The sequence below is a fragment of the Dunckerocampus dactyliophorus genome, chromosome 6 (genome assembly GCF_027744805.1).
Source record: "Dunckerocampus dactyliophorus isolate RoL2022-P2 chromosome 6, RoL_Ddac_1.1, whole genome shotgun sequence".
Lineage (NCBI taxonomy): Eukaryota > Metazoa > Chordata > Actinopteri > Syngnathiformes > Syngnathidae > Dunckerocampus > Dunckerocampus dactyliophorus.
In genome coordinates, this window is record NC_072824.1 from 2,556,982 (window position 1) to 2,579,505 (window position 22,524).

At 42.0% G+C, this 22,524-nt stretch overlaps 1 protein-coding gene across 2 annotated transcripts; it reads right to left on the reverse strand.

The window, feature by feature from the left end:
- Nucleotides 1-671: 671 nt before the first annotated feature.
- Nucleotides 672-21,983, reverse strand: tmc8 (transmembrane channel-like 8). 2 transcript variants are annotated; one of them, XM_054780166.1, is made up of 16 exons: nt 21,806-21,983; nt 21,516-21,721; nt 19,156-19,304; nt 18,951-19,085; nt 18,829-18,881; nt 18,614-18,753; nt 16,069-16,216; nt 14,527-14,700; nt 10,911-11,062; nt 10,737-10,806; nt 7,445-7,542; nt 7,173-7,359; nt 6,378-6,535; nt 6,145-6,300; nt 3,037-3,115; nt 672-809 (listed from the first exon to the last, which is right to left on the reverse strand). In XM_054780166.1, exons 1-16 carry the CDS (start codon nt 21,830-21,832, stop codon nt 702-704), a joined length of 2,040 nt encoding a protein of 679 aa, XP_054636141.1. In that variant the 5' UTR covers nt 21,833-21,983; the 3' UTR covers nt 672-701. The 2 variants fall into 2 exon arrangements, with proteins under 2 accessions (XP_054636141.1, XP_054636142.1); XM_054780167.1 differs by lacking the exons at nt 672-809; nt 3,037-3,115 and adding an exon at nt 4,047-4,262.
- Between the last annotated feature and the right edge of the window lie 541 nt (nt 21,984-22,524).

The following is a 22,524-nucleotide window of genomic DNA, read 5'->3' on the forward strand; positions in this document are numbered from 1 at the left end:
TGCAAGTTCTCTATTTCATCTCCAAATGTTTCTCCCTCCTCGAAAACTACTGACACATGGCTCAAATCTTCGCTATAATCACTGTAAACATCCTCTTATCCTGTACACCGCCATGTTTGTTTACCTGAGTGATAGTTCTCTGATGGCATCACTTCCAGAAATGAGACTGAACTAGCTAGCGTTCAAAAATGAAACAAATGTAGAACAGAATTACAAAGAATATATAACCATGTATAACCATATATAATCATGTCAGGGACCCTTTAAAATACGCAGAACAACATTTCAAATGCTGAAAAATGAAGTGCTAGAATATTAGTCATAAATGTCATTTACCTATACGGGAATTCATATTTCATACATGAAAGGATAATGTTTGCGTTACTCACCCAGAAGTGGCAAGAAAAAAGGTGGCTGTGGATTCCTCATAACACTGCTGAAAAATGATCATCACGTGCGCATGCACACGAGCGCTGGCTTGTTCCACACGTGTTACAAAAAGATAACAGATGAGGCGTCATGTTTGCCTTTAATGATTGATGCAAATAAGAAAGCACATAGAAACAGCAATAGTTGAACAAACCAACACGTGAACATGAAGGCAAATACAGGTACTGTGTATTTCCACACATGCGCGTGAGTGAGCAAGAAGACTGTAACATACATACACAGATGTTTACAGCTACAATGGAAGGAAAGCCTTAAGTGTGTCGAGAGGGCGTTGCCCCTTCGTGCCTGGAGAGCGGGGTGTTTTGACGTCGGAGCATTGTGGTGTGCTTTTTCACCAGGAATCGCTTATCTGAGCTGCTCTGTGAAGAAAACGTGTAAACACACACAGATGCGCATGCAGAAGATAAGATACGTGAACACAGCAACAGAAAACCTTTTGTGTAGTATGTTCCTCCATGTACATGTTTAGTTCATATATAAACAGAAATAAATAAATCATACCTATAAGTGGATTTTGGTCTTTGTCTCCACTAAATAACCCGCCATGGTGCCAAAGAAAACTGTGAATGCCAGCAATTTGATAACAAAGGTGACACTTTACAATAAGGTACACAAAAATACAGTCGTTACTGAGGAACTAATGACTACGGCACATAAATTTAGACGAGTTACTGAAGAACTAATGAGGAACTAATGAGGAACTAATGACTAAGGCACATAAATTTAGACTAGTTACTAAAGAACTAATGAAGAACTAATGAGGAACTAATGAGTAGTTACTGAGGAACTGATAAAGAACTAATGAGGAACTAATGAGTAGAGTAGTTTTTGAGGAACTAAGGCACATACATTTACATAGATTAGTTACTGAGGAACTAATGAAGAACTAATGAGGAACTAATGACTAATGCACATACATTTAGACTAGTTACTGAGGAACTAATGAAGAACTAATGAGAAACTAATTACTAATGCACATAAATTTAGACTAGTTACTGAGGAACTAATGAAGAACTAATGAGGAACTAATGACTAAGGCACATAAATTTAGACTAGTTACTGAGGAACTAATGAAGAACTAATAACGAACTAATAACTAAGGCACATATATTTAGACTAGTTACTGAAGAACTAATGAGGAACTCATGAGGAACTAATGAGTAGTGGTTAGGGTTAGGTGGGTTCATTCCTCATTAACTACTGTAATTTTGTGTACCTTATTGTAAAGTGTAACGATGGTGAGAAACACTACTGAATGCAACCTCGCCAGGATGTAGGGGAAGGTCTCATCAACAATAAGTTCCGTCCATTCCAGCAACAGCTTCTATGTTAATGGTAATGGTTTCATTTATTTGAACATGCTATGCATACAAGTTACACTGGAATACCTCAAATCATAAAATTTGCAGTTCTACATGTCCAAAAGGAGTAGGAAGAAAAGCTTATTTAATCCTACTCCCTCCATCCATTTCACGTCAATTGCAATACATTTGTTCAACGCTAAAAACCTTCAGCATGTTCAAGGTTTAAAAAAAAAGGAATTTGGAAACAAATTAACTCGTTCAATCCCAGCCATTTTTCAAAAGACAACCTCTTTAGTAGCGGCCATTTTAGACTATTTTGACTGATCTTTCAAGGCACACAGAATATTGTGTTCTGTGGCTATATTAAAAAAAGTTTGTGTCTACCTTTTTCAGTTCTTTAGTAATCAGCAGTAGAACATAGGTAAGTTTCAGGAAAATATCAGTTCCGGACTAAAACAGGGAGGTAAGCAGCTTTTTGGGAAAAGATACATTTCAAGCATAACTTTCACTTTGACACAAATTTTTTGCTTTTGTGACGGCTCAAATATCTAAACAACGATACCAACATAACGACACAAAAAAGGCTTGTTTTACATCAAAATATCAATTTGTTTACAAATATGACACCATCAACTAATTGCAATTTTCACATTTGGAACTAAACTGTGTGTGCACGCGCGTGCACGCGTAGAAATTTCTCTACAATGCGTAACCTTCTGCAAACTACACTCCTCTACGATCTCTCACTTCCTCCTCGCTGTCGAATGTGTTTTTACATCAAAAGATCCACACCGAGCTCTTATCAATTGCATTTCTGCCACCTTGTGGCCGTTTTTATGGCTTAAAACAGCTTGAAACGTCACCTCTATTATTGTGCATTTGCGTCATCACCTCTTTTTGCCTCTCGTACAAAAAAAGTAAAAAAACGTATGTCTTTGGGAGCGAGCGTTCGGGTTTTAAAAAACGTATAAATGCTGTGGCCTGATGAGGCCCGTGGGCCGCAGTTTACCCAGACCTGCTGTAAGCAGATGGTTCTGACTCAAGTAGGGTATGTAGGATCATTTTCCTCAAAATATGATCATTTTAAACTTCGGAAAAAGATTAATTTTGTGTTCAAAGTACATTAGAGATGGGTCGTCTTATATTTGTGGTCGTCCGATACGCGGGTCAAAACGGTAATTACCACTCGAGCACTCATATCGTCCGTATTTTGTTTCGGTTGGTGTTCCAATAGAGTGAGAAATATTCATGTTGGGTCAATATTGTTTCCCTGAGGACTTACCATGACCAGCATCTCTTTCAGTCTCTCGATGCTCTTCTGATTGGCTCGTCTTCGTGACACATAGGATGTTAGGATGACGCTGAGGAGGCACAATGAAAACACCCTCAGCAGGTCCCATAAAACGAGGGGACATTATCTCCACGCTAACCGCTACTCCACCGTGTTACCTCACAGACTGAAAATGTACGCACAGTAATCCCTCCCCAATAATAAATTATGTTTATTAGGTTTTGTGCCTGAATATAACCTATTCTCAGTCCAAGAAATATGCAGTTCTCAGCAAATGTATGCAATTTTTGCCTAAATGAAGCATTTTCAAAGATAAAACTGGCCAAATGAAGTCAAATACAAATATAAGGTACTCAGAAGACGCATTCAAAGATGCTGTGATGATATGTAGTATTCTGCACTGGTCACTAGGTGTCAGTAATATTACACCAAAAAGACAATAGCCACCGCAGGAAGTACGATACAGAAAAGGAAGTACAACAGTCAGGAGATCGTGAAGATCTGGCTTTGAGTCTTCGTTTGGGCATCTCTGTGTGGAGTTTTTGCATGTTCTCCCCGTGCGTGGGTTGTCCCCGGTACTCCGGTTTCCTCCAACATTCCAAAACCATGCATGTTAGGTTAACTGGAGACTCTAAATTGTTCATAGGTATGAATTAGGGATGTCTCGATTCGATCTTCAGGATTGGGATCGGCTGCTGATCCGCTGTATTTTGAAGATCGGATAATAACGGCTTCCGTCACAAGATGGGGCCGATCCGGTTGTCGTATAACGTTCGTAACTCTGGGCCAAACTCCAACACGGTAGGTGCGATAATGTGCCTCATAGCTGGTTGCCACTCGACTCCCGCCACCCGCAAGAAGAAGAAAACGCAACACCGCTATGCAGACAGGTTTGCGGTGTACCGTGGTGACGTTACGTTCAAGTTGGTCGTCGGATATTCGGAAGTTTTTGCATCGTATTACAAAAGAAATTCTATATAACATAAAGCGTCAAGTCAGTGCAAGTTTGTTTTTTTTTTCAATCAACTTTATTAATGCCTCGAGCCCGTGCACGTTCAGACTAACACTTGGTGACGCCTTCTGACTCATCACACTCTCATTGGCTGATTTTCGGGGCACCGCCTCTGCTCTCATCTCATTGGCTGAGTTATACGTGAGTTTGTGTGAGAGACAGGCTTGGCCCTTCAAACTCCTTCCTCTTCGTAGTCCTCCTGAAACTAACTTATAAACAATTAAGTTAAATTACAAATTAAAATTTTGCACACAGCATTATCGTGTAGTGCGTGTGCGTTTGTGAGACCATCAGACTCTTAGACTCTTTGAGTCGCGTTTCGACTCAGGCTAGTCCTCCTCCTCCTTCCTGCCTCCACTTGCGCTCCTGATCAAGACATCTCGTGAACGGTAAGATTGTTTTTGTTTTTCAGTTTTATTTATTTACAGTTATGTTATTGATTACCTTATTTTATATTGGAATGTTACTCTACTATGTTTATGTTAATGTTTTCTTATATTTTCCCACCATATTTGGTGGACTTTGAATATTTTGAAGGCCAAAAGGGGTGAGTTTGGGAAGATCTTGGAACGGATTAGGCTATTTACATGTATTTTACGCTTCCTATAACATAAAAACCCTATAACATAAAGGTTCTTGGAACGGATTATTTACGTTGTGGGGGCGTCTACTGTATTCTAAATCACACCACAAATTGATCGATAACCATGTCAAATGATTAGTCCTACCCTACAAGTATGTTGCATGCCCATTTTTTCCAATTTTATCTTTTATTGGATCTTGGATCTCATATTGGATTAGGGACCAGACTCACGGAGGTTTGTTACAAAAGCCAAACAATATTGTTGGTCATGCTGTGGAATAAAAAAATGTATTCGGCTACTAAAAAAAAATCTGATTGGAAGCCAAAAAATGTGGACTGGGACATATGTGCCCTGCGATTCACTCAAGACCAGTCGAGGGTGTACCCCACCTCTCGCTCAAAGTCGGCTGGGATAGGCTCCAGCATATCCCCGCAACCCCAGGCATAGAAAATTTATGCATGGATGCGTTATTTTCTCTTACTATGTAAAAGTGACTGTAGGGGTGTTATTTCATGTCTAGAGGGCTCTAATAATGCTAACAAGCATATTTACAAGGTGCTAAACAGGTTTATTATGCCTAATATGTCTTCTTTTCTCTTATTATGTCTTCTATATTGGGTAATAGGAATGTAAAGGTGACTATAGGGGTGTTATTTCACGTCTAGAGGGCTCTAATAATGCTAACAAGCATATTTAGAAGGTGGTAAAAAGGTTTATTATCCCTAATATGTCTTATTTTCTCTTATTATGTCTACTATTTTGGGTAATAGGAATGTAAAGGTGACTATAGGGGTGTTATTTCATGTCTATAGGGCTCTAATAATGCTAACAAGCATATTTAGAAGGTGGTACAGGTTTATTATGCCTAATATGTCTTATTGTCTCTTATTATGTCTACTATATTGGGTAATAGGAATGTAAAGGTGGCTATAGGGGTGTTATTTCATGTTATTACAGGGCTCTAATAATGTTAAAAACCGTATTTAGAAGGTGGTAAACAGGTTTTCTTTGTTTTCTAGCTACGAAAATATTCCATTTATAAATAAGGAATGGGTTGCACGGTGGCCTAGTTGTTAGCATGTTGGCCACACAGTTAGGAGATCTGGAAGCTTCAATGAGCATTTCTGTGTGGAGTGTGCATGTTCTCCCCGTGTGTGGGTGGGTTTTCTCCGGGTACTGTAGTTTCCTCCCAAAAACATGCATGTTAGGTTAATTGGCGAGGTTAAATTGGATGTACTTCGCCTCTCACCCGAAGTCAGCTGGGAAGGCTCCAGCATACCCGCGACCCTAATGAGGATAAGCGGCGTAGAAGATGGATGGATGGATAAATAAGGAATACCACTCTGCAGAAATGTACTTATCACGGTCGGGTCTGATAGATGGAGCCGATTAACCGCGATAAACGAGGGATTGCTGTATTTTGTTTCCCGCCTTGCTGCCATTGATGTAATAGAAATGAACTGAAAGCCTTATTATGATGTTGATCCACCAGGAAGTACTTACATCTCGGCAAGTATGAGAGGCAGGGCGAAGGCCTCAGAGGCCAGGTAGCGCAGTGCGGTTTGTGCGAGGCCTGGGACACTTTCCACACACACTCCCGTCACATTAAATACACTTTGTCCATTCCCAAATGGGCCACAAGGGGAATTCTGCAATAATCTGGCAAATGGAAAAGCAAACTGTGAACATGATCAGTGGAGTACAAATGTGAACAACTAATCGTGTAAAGGACGTACGTGGTCTCGTCCACAGGGGGTTGTTGCTGGTCGAGTGTGACGCCCAGCGTGGCCGCGGCCATGGTGAGGCCGAGTAGTAGCATGAAGTGGAACAAAACGGAGGCGTTGGAGGCTCGAAACATCCTCTTTTCTGCCACACAGCAGCGCAGGACTGTGAACTTTGAAGACAGGAACATTCACTCTTTCTATGTTCACATTTTCAGCACTTTTCCAACACAAAGGCATAAACGTGTTGATGTTTCATGATCTTTCAAATATGTTTAGAACCTTCTAGACATGAAATAACACCCCTAGAGTCTTCTTTACACTCCTGTTACCCAATACAGTAGACATAACAAGTGAAAATAAGACATATTAAGCATAGAAAACCTGTTTACCACCTTCTAAATATTTATGTTTAACATGATTAGAGCCCTTTAGACATGAAATAGCATCCCTATAGGCACCTTTACAATCCCATTAGCCAATATAGTAGACTATAATAAGAGAAAATAAGACATAGTATAAACCCACGCATGTTGGCATTAGGAGACTTCCTTGTTGTTAGTAGTATCTGTACGAGTATCGGTCTCGGCAATGTACGAAAATGGTGCTAGAATATTCCAAAGTCATATTTATTTGCACAACCTTTGCATTTGTGCTACTACGCATGTGTACTGTGCTCCAACAAAATGACATTGTTGCCTGTTGTTATTATGACAGTGACAATAAAGTGGTGAATTGAACATGTATCAAATCGATACCAAAATTTGGTATGGCCCACCCCTAGCGCCATAATGTTACATTTTAGCCAACCTTCTTGATGTAGAAGGTCGCCATCAGCGTGAGCGTTCCTATCAGAGGCAGCAGAGGACAGAAGTAGACGCCCACCCAGGAAACGGTTTGAGCGTACACGAGGTCCAGCACGTTAAAGGGCACCAAGAAGTGTTGCTTCCCTGATAGCCGGGCCACCAAGGAGGAGGGGAACTTCTCTCGCACCAACCTGAGCATTGGTACAGAGAACAGATCGGGTTAGCCAAGTCACTTGCTGTTCGATGATGGCGTCGGAAGAGGTGAAACAAACCCACTTCCTGGGGTAGTCGACCAGGAAGGCGTTGCAGAAAGTGGCGAGGAAGTTGAAGATACAGAGCTTGTACATTTCTCTTCCAAACTGATTCTCTGCACACTGTGAGGTGGAAGAAAGTGAAATGGTGTTCTTTTATGACGCGCTTAGGTACACTGCAGCCCAACTCAGCATTTGCCAATCAAAAGCCTTTTTTAGCAATAGCACAGTAATGAAGTGATACACGCTGCCTGTTTGATTGCCGACTGCCTCCATCTATATACTTAACATCAGATGGCAGCAAATTCTCATCTGATCCTCTGATCATCTCACATGCTTGAGCTACCAATCCTGTACGTGTTCTACCAATCTCTACTGAGCCTTTTTTAAAGGGTCCCTGACATGACTGATTGACTTTGCTTAAATATGTTATATATTGTTTGTAATTACGTTCCACATTGTTCCATTTTTTAAAGCAAACTGTAAATTGGCAAAGATGACATTTATAGTTGATGGCGCCAGCCATGACGAGCTAGCTCTCGCTGTTCAGTCTCATTTCCGGAGTACTATCACTCAGGTAAACAAACATGGCGGTGGACAAAACAGAGGATGTTTACAGTGATGATAGCCGAGATTTGAGCCGTATGTCAAGAGTTTTCCAGGAGAAAAAGAGGGGAGAAATATTTGGAGATGAAATAGAGAACTTGCAGAACATGGACTTCAGCCTTAAGACATGGAGATGAAGATTGGTCGCCTTCAAAACAAAGTATAAATTACTCTGGAGTTGCTTACCCTTAAATTATTGTTTTAAATTGTCTTCTTAATCAGCATAAAGGGTTCTTTATAGCCTGATTTATGTTCTATTTTGTTGCTCTTACGGCTGCCACCCCTGCCCCCCACAGTAAACATGCATATGGTTGTGAAAAGATGTTTATATAACATGTTTTAGAGCCTTGTTGCTATCATGAAATAGTGTTTAGAAGACATTATGTAAACAAGACATGACTTACAGTACGCTGTTCTGTGACAACTTTGACGTCGTTCTTCATGTCTTTTTTTCCTGTGTACGGGCAGAATAGCGTCCTTTTTACAAAATGTGTTTATACTGTAGTTTCAAGCCAAATGCTTCTTGTGAAGGTGTTCCTTCATAGCAGTCATCAGTGAAATGATCACTGCAAATGACAGAACTCTAGGTGGGCGACCATTTGTCTCTCATTCTCTGCACTTGCTTCATCCATTGTTGTCTTTTAACCTTCCTCTTTTGGAAAAGAACATAAACTTACAGTATCACTCGGTTATATGAACATCCAGCAGCAACACGACATTTTGGCACAACTACTACAGTCAAACTTGTCTATAGCGGCCACTAGAGGGAGTCTGCAAAAGTGGCCGCTATAGACAGGTGGCCTCTATAGACAGGTTGGCGTCCAGTTTGAATGTTGACCAGTAGAGGAAAAAAAAGGGAAAAAATAATAATAATAATGTTGACCAGTAGAGGGCACTGCAGACTGCGGATAAAAGTTGTACAGCACTACTAGGCTTGTTATTATCATGGTTCATGGTTTTAATTCATCCTGAACATGCATATGAGTCAAACAGTAGCACATCACATAGTACAATTCACAATTTTGCATGTCCAAAAAGGAGTAGGAAGAAGCAAAGCTTATTTAATCCTACCCCTCATCAGTTTCACATCAGTTGCAATACATTTATTCACCTCTTGTTCTTCCAAGTGTACTTTGTAGGTCTACATGACAATGTAGTGCAATCATAGCCAAGGTTTTTACTTACTAAAAGGAAGCTAGAGGCTTAATAATAACTGATAGAATATATCCACGACCCACAGAACAAAGCTGTGCTAGTAATGTCTTACGCTTGTTTTTTATATTTTACTTTTTACAGCTTTAGTTCATCAGGAAGCGACGGGAAGTGACGGCGGGCGTCCCGAGCAGGAGAGCTAGGCTCAGTGCTAGCTGTGAGTTTGGAGAGAGTTGAGAAGTGTGTTTATGTTGGCGTGGATGTAAAGTCCTGCAGTGTTCTCCGCTGTTAATAAAGCCATTAAAGTGCATCGGCGACGTGAGTCTCTCCTTCCCCACAACAAGCGACATTACAGTATTGACCAGTGCACACCAGGAAATAAACGGTGTCATTTCTTACAGGCATTGGCTGGACAGCTATGTAGTGGGGCTTGTTTAACCTTTGGAAGGAAGGAGAGACGAAGCGACGAAGCAACAGGAGAAGTTTCCTTCTTTGCTTCGGAGCTGAATAACACTGACAAGTTAACAGACTAGTAGCGAACGGAAAAGAAGACGGCTTTGTTTGTGTCGAATACAGAAGATGAGGACTTTGATGGATTTGTGGATGAGGATTGATGAAAAATAACGTGAGTACATTCTAAAATACTTCAATTAAGTACAACCCAACTCAGTTTTGCTCCCGCTGCCGCATGCATGCTAGCGTATGTTTTTTTTTTATTGTAGCGTCGCTGGGAGCACGTCCTGTTCCCAGCCTAATTTGCGGTAATGTTTTGGTGCAAATGCTCTTAAAGTTACATGTTTGACCAGGAAATAGCAAGCTCAAAAGAAGACGGCTTTTTTATGTGGAACAACTGACAGTTTGTGTGGATCTTGTGAATGATTGTGACTGAGCTAGGACTCAGTAATTAAAGTCTACACACGACGGCTTCATTGATTGAAAAACAAAACTTTTTCGTGCATGAAGCTTCTACTTGAGTTGGTAATTTGGCCGCTATATGCAGTCAGATATTGACCAAGGGAGACAAAATGGGTGGCCGCATTGGACAGGTGACTGCTATACACAGCGTCTATGACATGTAAATTTGCTGCGGGGGATTTTTTTTGTGGCTGCTATAGGCAGGTGGCCGTTCTATAAAGGTGGCCGCTAAGACAGGTTTGACTGTATTTTGATGAGAAGTCCACCATCTACCTCGAGAAGCATTTGTTTACTCTACTTTAGCTGAGAAGTGTCACCCCAATGATGCCGCTTCCGGAAATGAGCCTGAACAACGAGCGCTAGCTCGTCATGGCCAATGTAGAACATAATTACAAACAATATACAACATTTAAGCCAAGTTGATGAATCATGTCAGGGACCCTTTAAGGGCCCCCGTATATGCAGAGGTGAGTTGCACAGTCTGCACCTACGTTGTGCCAACTTGTGCCACATGCGTGTGTCATGGTGTCTGTGCATAACAGATGGGGGCAGGTGGCTGTAGGTGTGATGGTGCTCACCTACCCTCAAACATCTGCATGGAATTAGATTACAATACAAAGAATATTAGAGTAAAAGTGTCTCACTTGCTCATGTGTTGCTGTGAAGACAAAATACAAGTATATCCCCAGCGAGGCTAGCTTCAAGAAGATGCTCCTAGAGAAAGACAAATGATAATCGTTGTGTGTGTGTGTGTGTGTGTGTGTGTGTGTGTGTGTGTGTGTGTGTGTGTGTGGGTGTGTGTGTGTGCGTGTTCTTACCTCACGAGTGTGGTATTGACCTGCACTGTAAAAGAGTAGTCTTCAAAACTGGAGATCTTTCGGAAGACGTGAGGGAGGAAAAGGTTGACAAAGGTGATGGTGATGGGCGGGAGATACTGGAGGAGGAGGCTGACTAGCCAATGAGTACTGTCCTGGTGGAGGGGCGGGGACACAGTCACGTCATTCACCAACTCAGATGTCCTCTCATGTCAAGAACATGATTTATTATTGAAGGAAATATGAATTTGCCTGTGAATCTCACATTCCATCCTTCCCACACTTGTAAACAGATCATGCAGCCCCTGAGCAGGATGGCAAAGCTATCAATTTGCCGATCGATCTACGTTCCCACACTCACTCATGAGCTTTGGGTAGTAACCGACAGAGCAAGATTGCGGATACTAGCGGTTGAAATTAGTTATCCACTGCTGTGTGGCTGGACCTGGCAATTTTAAGGCTTTTGTGCAACCGGAGTCAACATTTTGTGGACCAAATTATTTTGTGTAGGAGACTGCGAAGGAAGAGGGAGAGAATTTTGCGGTTTGCGCGGAACTTGCTGTGACTTCTGTTCTGAGGGACCAGGTGTGGCGGGACATTGACGTGAGCTACTTCCCTGACACTAATTTTTAAAATATAATTTCGCATGTCAAGAATAATTTTTAAACATGACCCCAACATGACCCCTCACATGATTTATCAACTTTGCTTAAATATGTTATATATTGTTTGTAATTATGGTCTACATTGTTCCATTTTTGAAAGCGAATGGTAAATTTGCAAAAATAACATCTATAGTTGATGACGCCAGCCATGACGAGCTAGCTTTCGCTGTTCAGCTTCATTTCTGGAAGTGACATCATCGGGGTGACGCCTCTCAACTAAAGTTGTTTGGTTCTTCTGGTAGATGGAGGACTTGGTTCAGTATATTTTTCATCCAAATAGTAGTCATGCCAAAATGTTGTGTTGCTGCTGGATGTTCATAGTATCCCAGTGATACTGTAAGTTTGTTTTCTTTTCCAAAAGAGGAAGGTTTAAGATAACAATGGACGAAGCAAGTGCAGAGAACGAGAGACAGATGGACGCCCACCTCGAGTTCTGTTCCTTGCAGTGATCATTTCACTGATGACCGCGATATACGATATAAAGATATTTTGAAAAAGGATGCTACTTTGCCAGTATGCACGAAACAAGACAAGAACAACGTCAAAGTTGTCACAGAACAGCGTAAGTCATGTCTTGTTTACATATTGTCTTCTAAACACTATTCCATGATAGCGACAAGGCTGTAAAGCATTATATATGTTATATAAACATCTTTTCACATCCATATGTACAGTATGTTTACATATTGCTGTCATTGCTGCGGGGGCGGCAGCAATGAAAAATTAATAAATCAGCCGATAAAGACACCTTTATGCTCATTACTTTATGCTGATTTAAAAGAATAATTGAAGGATAAGCAACTCCAGAGTCATTGACACTTACCATTCTGTGTTTTGAATCAGTCTTCATCTCCATGCCTTAAGGCTTAAGTCCATGTTCTGCAAGTCCTCTATTTCATCTCCACATGTTTCTTCTCCTCAAAAGCTATTGACACATGGCTCAAATCTTGGTTATAATCACTGGAAACATCCTCTGTCTCGTACGCCACCATGTTTGTTTACCTGAGTGATAGTACTCCGGGGGTGTCACTTCCGGAAATGAGAGTAAGCAGCAAGAGCTCGCCATCAACTATTTGAAAATTTTTGCGAATTTACCGTTCACTTTAAAAAAGAAAAGGAACAGTGTAGAATATCATTACAAACAATGTATAACATATTTAAGCAAAGTTGATGACTTAAGCAAGCAATGGATACATATGGGATTTATATCCACCTTTGAAAGAGGCCTGGGTCTCGGAACTGTACTTTTCACACTGACATGAAAAATCAGATACAGGTCACATAGGAGCAAAAAAATCGAAATTGACCTGCAGTGTCAATGTTGGGCTCCGCCCAGGCTGCCCTTTGTCACCCATTCTGTTCATAATTTTTATGGACAAAATTTGTAGGTGCAGCCAAGACACAGAAAGAATCCATTTTGGGGGCCATAGGATCTCATCTCTGCTATTCACAGGTGATGTGGTCCAGGTCATGGCCTCATCAGACTGTAACCTTCAGCGTTTACCTCCAAATCCGAGGCCATGGTTCTCAGTGGGAAAAGGGTGGATTGTACACTTATTGTTGGGAGTGAGGTCTTGCCCCAGGTGGAGGAGTTCAAGTATCTTGGAGTCTTGTCTGCAGTAATGCGGTCGCTGTTCTGGACCGTCGTGGTGATGAGAGAGCTGAGCCGGAAGGCAAAGCTATCCATTTGTGATGAGGATCTACAGTATGTTCCCACCCTCCCCTATGCTCATGAACTTTTGGTCGTGACCGAAAGAACAAGATCACTGATACAAGCGACTGAAATGAGTTTCCTCCATAGGGTGGCTGGATGTGAGGAGCTCGGTCATCCAGGAGGAAGTCAGAGTAGAGCCGCTGCTCTGCTCCTGGAGTCCGGATGCCTCCCGGATACCTCCCTGGACAGGTGTTGTGGGAAGAGGACCGGGGGTAGACCCAGAACATGAGCGGAATGTCTCACAGCTGGTCTGGGAAAGCCAAGAGGAACCGGAAGAGGTGGCCCGAGACTGGGAAGTCCGGGCTTCCCTCCTGAGACTTCGGCCCCCGCAACATCCAGCAGAAAAAAAAAATTGATCGTTGGATGAATTTCATTGATTACATTTTGGGGGTGATCGGGATCACGGTCTGGATCCAGGAATTTTTTGAAAGGATTCTTTAACATTGCGAGACAGGATCATTTTTGGCATTTGTGCAAATAACGCCACAAAAAACTTGGGGGAAAAAAATATACAGGACAAGTTTCCAAAGGGTTATACAAAGACTGATCCAAAAAATGGAAACATTCTGGATACTATGATCCAGAATGTGAAAAAATAGGGGAGCTTTGGAATTGTCATCACAGGAAGACAACAAATGAAGCTGTAAACGTGCAACCAACATTATATATAGCCAAGACACTGTGGAATCTGGATTTGTTGGATCTTCAAAAGCTATGGAGCTAGATCCAGAAGAAAAATGCCATTACGGAAAATGCCGTTTTTGTCAATAACTACTGAACTAATATTGATTTCATGATGAATCCCATTGCTAATCGTATGTTTTCATGGTCAAAGAATCTAAATATGTAGATACAATAAATGTAGGACTCATATTTATGCTGGAAATCACAATATGGGGGGAACTATGGCGCTTGGCGGAGGTCTGCGCCCCGAGTGTTTCTCTAGTTTGGAATGTTTTGGTATTGGTCATTTAAAATTGTCTTTTAATCTGAGATCAACAGGAATTCATCACATTGGACACTTTGGGGCATGTTCAGTTTTCCCAACACGCAGCAATGCATTTTCATTCTTATTTTCATTTATTCCATTTTTTTGTGTTTTGTACGGACCTAAATGAATATTCCTTTCGATCTTGTCATTTTTTTTGTTTTCTCATGGCCCATCATGTCATTTCACATCGGAATAAATCATGTTTTTGACGTGAGTGGACTACTACCGGCATATCAAGAGAAGACCTACCGCCGTCCCCAAAGACTGCGATGTTTTTGTGGCAAAGTAGATGAGGTAGAAGGCTCCACCCAGCAGCGAAACAACGAGGAGATTGAGGGTGAAGCGGAGCAGGTACAGACGCACCCGCTGTCCGACTGTCCTTCGCGCCTCGTGCAGAAAGAAACGCTGCTCCTCCAAATGTAGCTGAGAATACAAACAAGCTGTGTGACTGCCGAGAACTATGCGCATTTTATGCAACAATTAATAAAGGCGTAGCCAAATTATTTGCATTTAGAGTTGATTCAAATACTGTAGACCAGAAATTTGACCCTACTCTCACACGCTTAAAAAACAAACCACGATAAAACATCTTAGCTTGATGAATTAAATTTATTATTATATAATCACTGTATATTATTGATTATCTTGGAAAAGGAAATCGTTACAGAAGAGCATGTCCTCCTTAAAGGGTCCCTGACATGATTCATTTGTAACTACCTGTATATATTTCTTTTGAATAAAATAATGGCCCATATTTCCAAAATGTATATGTATTTACATACAGTTTGATGTAGTTAGAGTGTTCCCTCGCTCTATTTTGCGGATTTTTTTTTTTGTGTGTTTCTTTTTTTTTTTTAAAGCTTTTACAGGCCGAGCCTGGCCTTTTAAGAAGAATTAATTGCATTGTGGGAAGTTGAGTGTCTATCTCTTCCCTCTTTCGTCTGTCTGCACCGCCCATTGTTTTGTGCATCCTGATTGGCTGTAGACCATTGTCAATCAATCTCCTTCATCCCGCCCTGCCATGTCTCCTGTGTCATCGCTAGCTTGCTTGCTTGCTAGCTTGTAAATGAATCTTTGGTTCGTCTGCAGCAATATGTTTTAGCAAGGATACAAAAACGCTACAGTACAGCGCGACGGCGCCAGGACGGAAAGGCACGGTCACAGGAGTGAAATACGTGTGAGTGACTTAATAATTTCCTGTGTTGATCATTAAAATTCAGACAAAGGTTTGAACTGAGAGTGTTTAGATATGTCAGAAAATGTTGAATTTGTACGGTGAGGGGTTTCACAGCCTTAAAACATATATAATCATTGTAAAAAAAATGAAGTTGGCTACTTCGCGGATTTCACTTATTTTGGGAACCTACCCCCGCGATAAACGAGGGAACACTGTTTTTACAAATAATTTTTAAAAAGTGTTTCTTTATCATTGCACTAGAAATTGCACCTATTGTGCGGGTTATGTTTATTAAGACATCATATACGTACATTTGATTTTGTATTTACTTGTACACTTAATTGTATCCCCTCTGTTTTTTTCCTCATCCAATTTTCAATACTTACTGAAATAAATGATGTATTTTTTTTTACTAAAACTGGGCTAAAACGTTATAATTTTCATCCTAACCCGACCTTTATTTGTGTGTGTCTTTGTGTTTTCGTCAATTAAATCTGGACTAAAACTTTGACATATAGAAATGACTAAAATGTGACTAAAACAAAAAGCGTTTTCATCCAAACGAGTGAGACTAAAAATAAAATGTTTGCCAAAAACAACACTGGTTTGTTCACCTTAAGATCGTTCCTGATGAAGTTGCTTTTCAGCGTTGCTGCGTCAGCTTCCTGGATGGTGAAGTCCCAGCCGCAGAAAATCTTATAGCTGACGTTCATTCTGGAACGCTTTCCCAGCATCCATGTGTGCTTGTAGCCTAATGTTGTTCTATCAACAAAGTACGTCTTTATAGCACCAGGAAGGAATGAATTGTAGTTTTGATGGCGTGCAGACCCTCACATTGAAGACGGTACTTTTCAAACTATTGTAAAGAAGTCAGTGTACAGGTTGGATGACAGTGTAAATGCGTCTCAGAACAAATGGCTGTGACCTGCAGGGTTTTTCAGGGGTCACTTCTGGCATCCCTATTGTTCAGTCTGTGTATGCTTCCACGAGGCCAGCTAATACGCAGCTACAACGTGTCTTATAAGTTTTGCAATAAATGCAACTTATAGTCCAATGTTTTGATTGATGCGACTTATACAGTAATCCCTCGTTTATCGTGGTTAATTAGTTCCAGACCAGACCGTGATAAGTTATAATATTTTTGTAGTTGGACTATAGAAAACCTGTTTAGGACCATGTAAATACGGTTTTTAACATTATTAGAGCCCTGTAGACATGAAATAACACCCCTAGAGTGACCTTTACACTCCTATTACACAGTATAATAGACATAATAAGACAAAATAAGACATAGAAAGCCTGTTGACCACCTTCTAAATATGCTTTTCAACATTATTAGAGCCTTCTGGACATGAAATAACTTTACACTCTTATTACCCAATATAGTAGACATAATAAGATCAAATAAGATACAAATAAGAGTCGTGATCGTGTATGTTGCTGTAAATGTGTTCCAATGCTAGGGGAGCTGAGTGAAGGGGGTGGACAGGGAGTGACGTGGAAGGGTCAGAGTTGAGTTTTAGCTTGGTGTGGGTTACGGCAACAACAGCAGCCCGTGTTAGGGATTATTGTGCCTGTCGTGAGATCATTAAAACCTGCAATAAAAGCCTCTTGTTCCGGCAATCAAGTCTGGTGCTTGTGTGTCTCACAAAACATTACAGTAACATTACTGACACAGAGTGTGGAATACTACATTTCATCACAATGATTTTGAACGCCTCTTCTGAATGCCTTATATTTGTATTTTAGTTCATTTAGCCATGTTTATGCTTGAAAATGCTTCTTTTAGACAATTTGCTTAAAGGGTCCCTGACATGATTGATCAACTTTGCTTAAATATGTTATATATTGTTTGTTATTATGTTCTACATTGTTCCATTTTTGAACGCGAACAGTAAATACGCAAAAATGACGTGTTTAGTTGATGGCGCCAGCCATGACGAGCTAGCTGTCATCATTACTCAGGTAAATAAACGTAGTGGTGTACGAGACAGAGGATGTTTTCAGTGATTATAGCCAAGATTTGAGCCATGTGTGAAGAGTTTTTGAGGAGGAAGAAACATTGGGAGATGAAATAGAGAACTTGCAGAACATGGACTTAATCCTTAAGACATGGAGATGAAGATTGGTCACCTTCAAAACACAGAATGGTAAGTGTAAATTACTCTGGAGTTGCTTATCCTTCAATTATTCTTTTAAATCGGCTTCTTAATGAGCGTAAAGGGGTCTTTATAGCCTGATTTAGATTAGATATCAAGCAGCAGCCCACAAGTAAACATACATATGGCTGTGAAAAGATGTTTATATAAGATGTATGCTTTACAGCCTTGTCGCTATCATGGAATAGTGTTTAGAAGACATTTTGTAAACAAGACTATCTTCTGTGGCCCTTTGACGTCATTCTTCTTGTCTTTTTTTTTTCCTGTGCACCGGCAGAATAGCATCCTTTTTCAAAATGCTTTTAAACCAAATGCTTCTTGTAAAGGTGTTTCTTCATTGCAGTCATCAGGGAAATGATCACTGCAAAGAACAGAACTCGGGGTGGGCGTCCATCTGTCTCCCATTCTCTGCATTATGTTGTCCATTGTTGTCTTAAACCTTCCTCTTTTGGAAAAGAAAACAAACTTACAGTGTCACTCGGATACGATGAACATCCAGCAGCAACACGACATTTTGGCATGACGACTATTTGGATGAAAAATATACTGAACCAAGTCCGCCATCTACTGTACCTCGAGAATCGTTTGTTTATTCCGCTTTAGCTGAGAGGCGTCACCCCAATGACGTCAATTCAGGAAATGAGACTGAACAGCGAGAGCTAGCTCATCATGGCTGGCGCCATCAACTATACAGTAAATGTCATTTTTGCGAATTTCCCACTCGCTTTCAACAATATTAAACAAGATTACAAACAATATACTATATAACATATTTAAGAAAAGTTCATGAATCATGTCAATGACCCTTTAAATGTTTTTGTTTTTTTTTACTAATAATAGGCCGTACCCGTACAAAAAACAGCATGATATCTTTTTGAAAAACCCTGATAGAGTGAAGTCGCAAAAGTGGCCGTACTCCAGTGTGATTTATAGTCCAGAAAATACGGTAACCCCTAAAGCGGTTGTTAAAAGATTATGTGCCATGATGATGACCACTGACCTCCGCACCTCCATTATGAGACTGAGGAGGAGAACAGCAAGGATTCCCGTAAGGTACAGTAGGGGCGTATTCAAACAGGGAAAATTCAGTGACCCACGTGTGTAGAAACCATAGAAGACTGGAGATCGATCCAGGTAGCCCTGAAGAGATAAAGTTAGGGTACACCAAAAATTCATAGAACCATATCATGTCCACACGCACGTGAAGAACATTACCGATCCCAGAAAGAAATCCAAAATAGAGTCGTTGCCTCCAAATCTCAGTGCTTCTAAGAAATGGCAAAGCCACTAGTTGGTGAATGGAATCCAGTTGTGGTGTGCAGTATTTCCTGACTCACCTTTGTCGCTGCCTCCACTGTAAAACACGGCGGGCCCCAGAATGAAAACCCATAGAAGAGCACAGTGGATTAGATTCAAGTAAACTAGATATCTGAGGAACACGAAATATGCATTCACACCCACACCAAAGCGCCCTGCAAAACAAAAATCATAAGAACAAAATACCTGCCATGACCTTATGCATGCGTTGTATCATTTCCACACCTTTGATGATGTGCAATGTGTGTTGCCATGGCAACATGCCTGAAATAGCTCTTCCCAACTTAGAACAGACCCTCTTGTTGGTGATGCTCTGGCTCCGCCTCCAGGACGCCCAAGAACTTATGTTACCAGTTTGAATCTTCCTGGCGTTCCTACAAAAACACCAACAATGACGAAATGTCAACGCAAAGTGGAAAAAAAACGGAAAAAAACGCATGCTGGCTGGTTGATATCGCTGCAGTGTGATAATTTATGCTGAAGAAGCAGAGATGATTTAACCCATGTCTTTTGAAGCAACCCTTTTTAACTGTGATTGCTGCAAAAGTGATTTCTGTTTTCCCTGTGCAATTTCTCTTGCTGTACATATTTCAAGTGAGGGGCAGTCTGCCGAAAAACGGACGAAAAGGTGAGGCATTCGGTGAGAGAGTGTAGGACAGGGATAGGCATACTGCGGCCCCCGGGCCACATCCGCCGAGCGTCTTAATTTGGCCCACCGGGTGTTTCCAAATTCCTTATTTTTAAACCTTTACCATCAAAGCTGTATCCTGAAACATGACTTGCAGTGCTATTGTGGCACACTTGAGTCGCACAGGAAATACCCATGCCATGCCATGCCATGCCTGCAGCTCCACCGGGAGAACACCAAGGCGTTCCCAGGCCAGCTGTGAGACATAACCCCTCCAGCGTGTCCCAGGTCTGACCCAGGGCCTTCTCCCAGCTGGGCATGCTCAGAACACCTCACCAGGGAGGCGTCCGGGAGGCATCCGGACTAGATGCCCGAGCCACCTCAACTGGCTCCTCTCGATGTGAAGGAGCAGCGGCTCTACTCTGAGCTCCTCCTGGATGACCGAGCTCCTCACCCTATCTCTTAGGGTGAGTCCAGCTACCCTACGAAGGAAACTCATTTCAGCCGCTTGTATCCACGATCTCCTTCTTTTGGTCACGACCCAAAGCTCATGACCATAGGTGAGGGTGGGAACATAGATCGATCGGTAAATTGAGAGCTTTGCCTTCTGGCTCAGCTCTCTTCACCACGATGGTCCGGTACAGCGACTGCATTACTTCAGCTGCTGCGCCAATCCGCCTATCGACCTCACGCTCCAACCTTCCCTCACTCTTACTACTATACTTGAACTCCTCAACCTGGGGCAGGATCTCATTCCCAACCCGGAGGGAGCAATCCACCCTTTTCCAACTGAGAACCATGGCGTCAGATTTGGAGGTGCTGAGTCTCATCCCAGAAGCTTCACACTCAGATGCCAACCGTCGCTGCAGGTCACCTCCCGTGACGGCGCCATCATCACCACGTCGCCAGGAGATGCTTCCGCTTCTGCCGCCTTACTCCCTGCCTTCGCCTGGCCCCTCGACGGACCTCACGGAGGAGGTGGTGCCTATGCAGCTGGGAGCCAACCGACTGTCGGCCGCAGAGAGGAGGCGTCGCATGCTGCTGCGGCTGTGCCTGTACTGCGGCGCAGCGGACCACTCCATCTCCCGCTGTCCAAACCGTCCACGACGACCTTCTCCAGCCAGGAGCACCACTTCACCGACACAGGAGTCGGGGCCCTACTCTCTCAGTGTTCCAGCTTCGACCGGAAGCTGCACCCCTGCGCCTTTTTCTCCAGGCGTCTGTCGCCCGCTGAGCGTAACTATGATGTTGGCAACAGGGAGTTGTTGGCGGTAGTCCTAGCCCTTCAGGAGTGGAGGCACTGGTTGGAAGTAGCAGCTCATCCATTCACGATCTACACAGACCACAGGAACCTGTCATACATCTGCTCCGCCCAACGCCTCAACCCTCGTCAGGCACAGTGGTCGTTGTTCCTGACGAGGTTCAATTTCACTCTCACCTACCGTCCTGGATCGCGCAACGGGAAGCCGGATGCGCTGTCCCGGATGTTTGCCCCTACTGTGGAGGACCCCTGCCCAGAGCCCATCCTTCCCCAGACCCAGATCCTCGGTGCTATCCAATGGCAAGTGGAGAAGCGTGTGATAGACCCACTGAACTTTTGGACTTATACCCGTGTCTGCATCTCGGGATCCAAGTAACACAGCTCTCTGAGCCTGACAGAAGGCTCTGTCATTGGCACTGAGCTGGACAGCGTGTCTGTGGCAGAGCAAAGGACACCAAGGACACCAATACCGTGCATCATCTCCCAACAGTGGCAGATTACTACCACGGCCTTGCAGGACTGGATTTATTAACTTATTATGTATTATTATTATTATTTATTATGTATTATTGAAATTGAAGTGATCTCGTATGTATCTATCTATGTATCTATCTACCTATCTATATATCTGTCTGTCTGTCTGTCTGTCTATCATAAGCAACAGTGCAAAGTGCTTTATGTGATCGGCCGACTCACCTGGCATCTCTTTTTCCCTGAATACACAAGGTCAGATCCCTGAGTGGCTGGTTAGACATCTTGTCTCTGCAGGGTCCTCTGGACGGGTGACCATGCTCAAGCCTCTCATCCGCCTCTGAAGCAGCATGCTCTGATATCTCTGTCTGATGATACTCACCGCAATCCAATGTGAGGTTGGAGCAACCGCTTTCTTCTGCAGGAAAAATCTGAATATGTGAAAAAGTGTTGCCTCTCTCACCTTACACACACACACACACATACAAGTGGATGATGTACAGTACTTCCTTTACCTGATAAGAGTCTGGTGAAGCTGGCATGAGTGTTCATTGTCACTCTGCTTGAGCAAAGAAACACAGTAAAACAACTGAAATATTCTCCCGGGCAGCCTTAAAAAGTCACTTCCTCATTTCAGTCAAAACGCAACCCTGGTGGCGTCGCACTAAAGCTTCCTGAGCTGATGTCTGATGTGCTCACAATCTGACCCGAAAATGCTGCTCCGCCTGACAGTTGCCAGGAAATCACATGACAGCAGGCGGAAAGAAGGTGGTGTGTGAACACGACATATCAGACACACGTTTTTGTACTAATCTTCTCATTGTTGTACAGAACTATATCAATCAGAGATAACATTTCTTGCTTTTTTTCCTTTTCATTTATTTCCTCGGTTTTATTTCATTTTTTATATTTGAAAAATAATGAAACAAAACAAAACAAACTCACCCAACATCTAGTAGTAATTGGGCCACATTGAAAAAAAAAAAATTGGAGATTTTGAGAATAAAGTTGTAAATTGACAAGAAAATAAGTAATAATATTATGAGAATAAAGTCAGAAATTACCAAGAAAATAGTCATAAATTTACATGAAAATAAGTCGTAATATTACGAGAATAGAGTCGGAAATTTACGAGAATAAAGTCATGAATTTATGAGAAAATAATTGGGAATATTACGAGATTACAGTCAGAAATTTATGTGAAAATAAGTCCTAATATTACGAGAATATTACA